The 8746-nt window shown below is 40.0% G+C and overlaps 1 protein-coding gene across 1 annotated transcript; it reads right to left on the bottom strand.

Annotated features, from left to right (window-relative positions):
* Positions 1 to 2395: 2395 nt before the first annotated feature.
* ccdc3b (coiled-coil domain containing 3b) lies at positions 2396 to 8729 on the bottom strand. The gene is made up of 3 exons (XM_049733185.2): positions 8137 to 8729; positions 4592 to 4766; positions 2396 to 3491 (listed from the first exon to the last, which is right to left on the bottom strand). Exons 1-3 carry the CDS (start codon positions 8469 to 8471, stop codon positions 3198 to 3200), a joined length of 804 nt encoding a protein of 267 aa, XP_049589142.1. The 5' UTR covers positions 8472 to 8729; the 3' UTR covers positions 2396 to 3197.
* Between the last annotated feature and the right edge of the window lie 17 nt (positions 8730 to 8746).

Below are 8746 nucleotides of genomic sequence, written 5' to 3'. Positions count from 1 at the left end.
GCAATTAGACTCACTTACTATAAATGTAACATTCAAAGGATGTTCTTTCCAAGTCGAGATGATACTGTTGATTTAATGCGCCATGCCCCTTTTCATGGTCATTTAATTTCCATTTAATTTTAACCCATTTAATATTAAACTTTGCTTTACTTTTCATTCGTTCTCAGATAAGTATGTCAATGAGAGTCGGATGAAACAGGATGCCCAAGGAAACACATCTTTAGATGATTATTCCAAATATGTGAAAGAGGCTTTTTTTTTAAACTGGTTATGGGGGGTGGTTGGACTTGTTGAGTTTCCTCTGGGTGCACTGGTTTCCTCCCACAGTCCAAACACATGCACTTTACATTAAGAGGAAACTTTAACTTGCCCCCAAGTGTGGTTGCCTACATGTCATGTCCACATGCATTTTAAGATGGTGACATGGATGGATAGGTAACGACGTGATTTGCATGAGCGTCGACTTTCTGGATCCATCTGGTATAAATTAGCAAAGAGAACCTTTTTTGAGGCCTCATGTGGAAATATGTTGACTAGGCTGACCGTAATTGTAAACCAGCGACATTTTAGTCGGTAATTGTGCTTCAGGTGTTTATACTTGTTGACACTATTGTCGCTTGTCACCCCCGACCCAAAAAAAAATAAACACGGATGGAAAACTAAATAGAGAACAAGGTTAAGCTTCCGTCTGTCTTCAACAGCTCTGTCAACAAACACATCAAGTCCCATTCCTCCGTAAGCCTGTTTGGTGAGGGATGGAAAGTAAAGGAACAAAGGAGAGTCTCTTTTGCCTAAGGAAAAATAAATGAATGAAGAACAATGCGTCCTTTAATAGATGACATGTAAATACTGTTTAATGTCAAGACTGATATTGTAACCTAAATATACTGAGCTGAGAATCTTTGACAATATTATTATGCATACAGTTTGACTATGGAACGCTGACGGAGGTCCCAGAGGGCAAAACGCAAGTCAGTCGTGGACGTCAAGAGTGAGGTATCACTCAAATGACAGCAGGTCAAACGCTAATAGTAACGATGTGGAAAGATTTCCATGAGAACAGAAGCCACGTTGCCCGGGCAACCGCCAGCTTTTCTGAAACGAGGACAGAATGAGACCAGAGAGGCGCAGACATTCGAGACGAAAGACGACATTAATTTTAAAACAAACAACATATATATAATATATATATATTTTTAAAAACATATAATATATATAATATATATATATACACAGTGCTGGAGACCACCGGAATTGTCTGACATGTGTTCTGCAGCTTGGCTGCAGGTTTATGTTGAGAAAGCTGTGTGTGTTTATCTTTGGCACACCTCCATGAGATTTTGACACTTGGCTGCAGGCAAGCTTGGTGAAGTTGGAACAAGGAGAATAAAGACCTAACAGGATAGAGATATCTATAATCCTCCACTGAGAAGCTCGTAAAAGGCTTGTAAATGTCCCTTTCTATCCTGCTTTAGTGGAGCACAATCCCTCCACATCTTGCTGAATGTTTCCTTTTGTCCTTTTTCCCATTTTAAGCCTGCTTCTCATTCTTTAAACTCTCAGTCGGACAAAATAGCGGCATAAGGAAGCCATTTGGTTCACGTCAAATGTCTTCAAAATCATGCTGGAAATCTCAATAGGTCATGTGCTTGTGCACAGAACCTGAAGTGGAAAACATTTTTAACGGAGGAGGTCATAGTAAGGCCTATCTACCTTCAGGTTGTTTGAGACAGTTGTTTTCACCCGACAAGCTATGTTTGTTTGTTTGTGGGTGTAGACACAAGATGGCAGATAAAGCTGCTCCCAATGAGGTGCTAAACAGTTCATTACACAGCGTTTGGAAATATTAGCATAGAAGAAAATAATTTGTCAATATCTGTCGTTCCTCGGCAGAGGTTTAGACGCCATTACGGATATTTTTTCCCTTTAGATTTGAACCATAAATTTGAAAGTCTTCCATTTTAGCAGTGCTGACACAATGCTCGTGCCAAAAGTCATTTTAGGAATGAAGCTATGAAATCCATTTAAATGTTCATTTGGAATTCATGACCCTTTTTAACACGGTTCTCCTTGAGTCCGTTACTCTTTTTGCGGCACGCAAAGTTTACAGATGATAATGCAGCTAAGATAAATCCTAAAGAAAGTCGAGATGAGGAAATAAGCTGCTGTGTTGTGAGAGCGTAGACCTTCAGTCTAAACTTATTTGCAAACATTTTATTTTGGTAGGATGACACTTTTAATACATATGGGTGTGCTTTTACAGCTGTGCACAATCTGGACCCAAGTTTGTTAATTTATTCATGTCATGTTCATGACATAAAGCTAAATATTTCTTAATAGTTGAACGCACAGGGCGTGTGGGAAATGTAGATGAATGGAAAAACAACATGGGGTGTGATGTTAAAGCTGATTTATTCATTTTAACATTCAAAGCAGGGTGCTCAAATAATTATGCTGGCGGAAAAAGACAAGCACAAAACAAAATTGAAAAGAAAAATATACATTTTAAATGACAAACTGTAATTTGTGACTTGAAAAAAAAAGCTGATCTTTGACCACTGTTTCAAATTAATAGGTGCTCAGCACTTTTCGAAAAACAAAATGGCCACGATATATTTGAGTACAAAAAGGTACAAATGCTTCCTTATATGTTTTCAATATAAATAGTTTCAAAAATAAAATAAGTAATAAAAGAAAACAAAGCGTCACGTGGGCTCCTCTCAACGTATACTTCCAGACATCACAACTTTTTTTTTCTATTCAACAATACAACTAATTTGCATGACCAGCATACAGTCATGACCAAATGCATTTACTTGAGTAAACACGCTTGACGGTATTTCCAAACTCTAATTTGTCACTGCACATCAGAAGCTCTTGATTTTATGTGATGCCACTCTGACTAATAGTTTGGATGATGCAGTCAAAAAAAAAAAAAAAAAAAATGTCAACACTGCTCTCACCATCATATGTGGCTCTTTGGGTGTGTGTGGAAATTCTACATTATGTCATTGCTCATTTGAACTATTTTAAAACTTTTTCCGATATCTGAGATTTTCATAGTGGACACATGAGCTGAAGTTGTTTGTCCATGAAGCGCTTAAATCAGAGATTTTTTTTTAATAGAATAAGCAAATGAAAATGAATAATGTAATGAAACCTACATCAGCTTTAGCCAGATTACATTCAAGTTAGCTTTACTTCTTTAACTTTTTTGACAGCACCCTCTTGAGGGGAGGCTCCTTCCGGTCCTGGGTGGTGTCCTGATGTGGGTGTGTCCGGGAAGTCTTGGACTCATACAGCTGCTTGAAGTTGAGCGTTTGTTGCTCCTTGGCCGTCTCGCGTTGGGCCTGGCGCAGAAGACGTTTCATGGTCTTCACCTTCTCCCTAAGATGGCCGTTGGCCTTCTCCAGCAAGCGCACCTTCTCTGAGAGCGTGCTCACTTTCTCCTCCTCCTCAAACAGAGCCTTCTGCACCGTGGAACACAAGAACTGCAGAAAAAACAAAATGGAGGTCAGTAAATAAAAACAAAACAAGCACCACTGAAAGACATAGAAGGCACTGTGCTTTTATTTTCAGACAACCGTCCATTGAACAGGCCAGACCTTTTTGTAAAGTACTAAAAAGAAACAAAAGACCTCCAGATGCTTCAGACTATATAGATTTTCTGCCTGAGTGTGGATTTCCTCTGTGGATGCTAATGCTTCCATGTGGGCCAGCATGTCAAGCGCCTGCCCTTAAATAACAACTGCTGAAAGTTTGGAGGAAATGTTGAAAATACGCCGCTGGCTGCTGGGCCACATCACTCGTGGTTACATTTCCTCCAATATAACCGCGGCCACACACCATGTGGCATTACTTACACCCTGTTGGGATGCGAAAAGGCGATGAAACTTTATAACGTAAAGGTGGACAGTCATGGTATGCGAAAGCACAACTTTAAAAACAAACAGTCTACAGTCTCAATTGGATTTCAGTCCTCATGTAGTTTTGTTTTAGAGGTACATCCCGAGGCAAGCAGGAAATATAATCCGGAGTATAATTTAAGAAACCACAGTAGATATTTAAATATCACTTTGTAATTGCAATCACAGGCCCTGTCCAACCCCAAATCTATGAACGGAAATGCAAAACGTGTTTATAATATACTTTTCCCGTGGTACAAGTGGTTTTCATGGGAAGTCAAATGATTGGAAACAGACAGAAGACCAAAATGAGTGGGATTGTGCCAAAGGGAAAAAATGGTGGTGAGTCAGTGGAAACTATTAATACACAACAAATAATCCAACAAAATGCAAAATACATGAATAACAGATTTCAAATCTTTCCCAATTCCTTGGTTGCAAGAATGACTCGTTTTATGTTTTTTTTCAAGTGGATTTTTCCACACTAAAATATTGTGGCTTCTTTTGTCTAGCCAAACCTCAGAAAATGTCTGTTTCCCAGATTTTGGTTAAACTTGCAGTGATTTTCATCTTCAAACAAAAGGATATAATCGTGAATCTTTGCCCCCAAATTAATCCAAGCAATTGTGGGCTTCTTGCATTTTCTTCCCTCCAACCAATGTGCTGAATCAGAATATTCTACATACCCTGCTATCCTCCTGAGCCTCCCACTCGGGTGTGTAGCTGTGGACTTGAGTTCCAGGTGTGCAATTGGCAAACTGGAACAGGCTAGCAAACATTTGATGGTTGTCTGCCGTGTCTGGGAAAATGGCATCCTGAAAGTTCACTCCATGGGGCACCATATTGTAGTTTTCATCCATCCTGCATGGCAAGATAAGAAAATATATTTTGTAAAACACACGGCCACTTTTCAACTCTCTCTGACCGAAGCAGATTCTCATGAGTGTGATTAACGTATAGCACCACGTGACGTGCGAGGGAGTACGGACATCTGGAGTCCATCCCGCCTCCCCGGGAGGACATCAAAAGTTTGGTGTACAAGTGACAGAGTTGGCGCATGTGTGTGTTGAAAAGGTTAAAGGTTAGACGTGGAGAAATGACTTCACAGCATTGGTTACACACAAACGCAGCATGCGCAATACCCAAAAATGCCTCGTCAGCATTTTTGGTTTGGCGTCATGTCAGTGTTTCCCATCTGTATGAGCTGTGTTTGTTATTTTTCGGACAGAATCTTGAAGGGGTAACATATAGGCTAATGTTTTTACAGTGCACATGAGAACCAGACAGCACACTCACTCTGTCTCATTTTAAAATCCCATGCGAGATTGCCAGTTGCATTCTTCTCTAGACTTCGGCTCTCGTTCGCCCTGTCCTGGGAACTTTTTGCCCATGATTGATTGACTATTTTTATCTCTCTGTGGTTTTGTTGGACAGGAAATGACTGGAAACCATGATGAGAATGAGAACTTTACCTCGTTGTCTTTGTTGGCTCATGAAATAAGGAGTCACGCCTTTCCATTGTTTGTATATATTAAATTGAATTTTACATTTTTTATCATTCTTTGAAGCTGAAACTCTTCTCTTAGTCTATGTTGGCATACATTCAAATGTTAGCGTGAAGACACATTGATTAATTCGACTAAAATATTGAAACTCACCTCTTTGAGTTGAGTTTCCATTTAATTTTTTTTACTAGACATTTTGGACAATTCCATAGTCGTGGGAACAGACACTCTTATGCTAGTACAAAAATATTTTTAAAAAAAAATTACATTTTAATGCTGTTTTGTCCTGATTTGCACTTCTAGGTTGAAACAAAGAAAGCTTTGTTTCAAGTTAAGATGATCCCAATTTAATGTTTAACAAAGTGACTCAATTTCTAATTATTGCCCCATACAAGTGGTATCAATCTTCTTACGTAACCACCCACTGAGCAGAAGGAACAGCCCGAGCCTCATCTGTTACTTTTGTCAGCAGTCACATCATCAATAAACGCGAGTTTTGCCGTTCCGTAGCAGCCATACATCTGTCATGATCGTTGATTTTGAAGCATGATGTGGTATGCTTTGGATCACTTGCTGTTCTTCATTCTCCTCCTGCCAATCTGATACAACTTGACATTCTGATTAGAGTAAAGAATGGTATTCCACAACCTAGGAGGCTCTTTGTCTGTTTTCTGGCTAAATCTAATATTGTTATTTGTATTTATGTATTATTTATTTTATTAAAAAAAAGAAACATTAATTTACATGAGCATGTTATTCACTGTTGTGAGGTTCTGCTCACAAAATTGAATTGTTATCCCTGATAAATGGTGACAAAAGTATTTTGACTAACACAACCGTGTTAACACAAAGTCTAACCGTGTGTTCACACACGTCTGTCTGTAAGATGCATTATATAGAAAAGTAATGCTGTTGTTGGCTTTGTGCAGACCCTCATGTGGGACTGCAAAACATTACAGACCAGGAATGCTTTCCAACACACACACGCACACACACATGCATGCACGCACACACACACACATGCACACTCACCTCAATATATGACATCTCATCTATGTATGTAAAAAAAAATTATAATTGGTAACATCTGTTAGTGATGGTTAGCACATGCTCCCTATCACTAAGTAGAGGCTCTCATCAGCGCCGGGTCCACAAATTGTGGGCTTTATCAAACTTTTGATATCCTGATTGTCTCTATAATTACATCGGCATGCATGCAAAGTTTTAACAGACACGCTACAATGGTTTTCAACGTGCGTGGAAAGTATCACACATAAGGGATCACATTAAGAGAAAATATAGGAGGTGGGCTCTGTTTAGGTTTCTTTACCGATTAAGTCCTTTGAGAATTATTTCTCGTCTTTACGACACACATCTGAAGAGTTGTTGTAGAACAGAATAGAAAACTAAATTCAAGGAAATACATTACAGCTCACTCTGAAGATTACTTAAATATATTTACCACCAACTAGAACTTTTTAATGTTTGGACTGAATACCACAACATTCTTCAGATATTCTTAGTGAGTCTCCTCCAGTTCCAATATTTGGCTACATTCTGTGTTGCGCCGAGCAGACGTCTCATTTTCATCGTGATTGATATACCAAACTTCCTCAAATAGTGACCAGCGCTCTAATAGACACTCTGCCCCAATTAAACTCCACTTGCATAAAACCCTTGAACAAATAAATGAGCACCTCAAATTACCCAATCTCCCACGTAGAAATAAAAACAGGCAGTGTCACTAAGTAGCTGTAATTTCAGGCAGAATGGTGGAAAGAAAACCTCACTATTGTCATTAGTATGACCTTTCCTCTCCAACTTGCATGTTTCAGCTCCCTCCACATGATTTAGCTCTTCAGAATGATCCAAATTTTTGTTCTTAGTCATTCTTGCATGGTTTTAGTTGTGTGTTTTGGGTCATTATCCCATTGTAAGATGCATGACCTGCAGCTGAGAGAAAGCTTTCTGACACAGGGGAGCATATTTCAGTCCAGAATCCTCTGCTGGTCTTGAGATTTCATTGTATCCTGCACAGATTCAGGACACCCCGAGCCACATGAAGTAAAGCAGCCCTCAAACATTATTGAGCGTCTTCCATGTTTCACAGTAGGGACAGTGTTATTTTTTTCTCAAGCTTCATTTTTCATCTATAAACAATGAGCTGATATGACTCGCCAAAAACTCTGTCCAAAAGACATTCTCCCAGAACTGTTTTGTCTTGTGATTACAGAACTGTGGCAAAGGGAAAGTGTCTGCAGTTAAACAGATGAGGAGGAAACTTAGTTGGCCAGTCTTCAATGAACTCTAACTTGCATATTTTTGTCATTTGGAATGAATCCAAAGAGACTCTACACTGGGAGAATATGTGAACGCAACACAGGTCAAAGATCATTTTCAAGCAAACTGGGGAAAAATGTGAGCTTGAGAGCAATACTTATGATCTATTACATATGTCTTATCTTTAAATTGATGGACCACTACAAAGGACAACAGTTCTCCAAGTTCGTAATTATTCAACATGTATTACTTAAAATATTTATAATATATTACAGGACTTTTATGTAAATGATTATTGGGCAGGATTGAAGATTGGTGCGTGTCATATGTTGCCCGCCGGCCATACTTTGCTCACCCCTGATGTAGATATGTGCATTTTACATCATATGTGATGGACTTGGTCAGTCAGTCAGCACCTCAGCAATTATGAAGGGGGGATTACTCACTTTAGGAAGAAGTAATAATTGTTGTTTGGGGTGACACTGTAGGAGAAGCAGGAGAAGTAGCCCAGACCGGTGATGTTAAACCTGGAGCCCGCGGGGACCTCCAGCATGCTTCCCCACGCCTGGTCACACAGCAGCTCGATCTCGGCGAAGTAGAGCAGATCGGTGTGGCTCTGCCACGGCAGATAGTTGTACGGCTCCTTGTGCAGACCCAGCACCTTTGCGAACACGATGATCTCGGCCAGCTCGGCACGGCACGCCTCCGTCTGGGGTCTCCAGTCGTGGGGCAGCTGGCACCCATCGGCTGCAGTCAGGAGAAAAAACACGATAATCCACATTGTCCCACGCGAATTTTGCCAAATGGAGTGAACTGGTGATTGATGGAAGTTGCAGGGGAAGGGCAGTGCGCTCACGCTGTGGACATAATCTATTTCAACGATTCATCCAAGTGGTTTGTACGTGGAGGGGAAAATAAAACAAGCGTTAACTCCACAATTGTGCTTCTGCAGTCTCCCGCTTGCAGAAGTGATACCTGTAATTTTGGAGGAGGAGGATCAGCCTCCTCTAATCTGCAGCAACAGAATCCCTTCTAACACAAGTTTAGGCGGAGCAA

The sequence above is a fragment of the Syngnathus scovelli genome, chromosome 11 (assembly GCF_024217435.2).
Source record: "Syngnathus scovelli strain Florida chromosome 11, RoL_Ssco_1.2, whole genome shotgun sequence".
In the NCBI taxonomy this organism is placed as follows: domain Eukaryota; kingdom Metazoa; phylum Chordata; class Actinopteri; order Syngnathiformes; family Syngnathidae; genus Syngnathus; species Syngnathus scovelli.
Note: the sequence above shows the minus strand (reverse complement) of the source record. Positions and strands in the feature narration are given on the sequence as shown.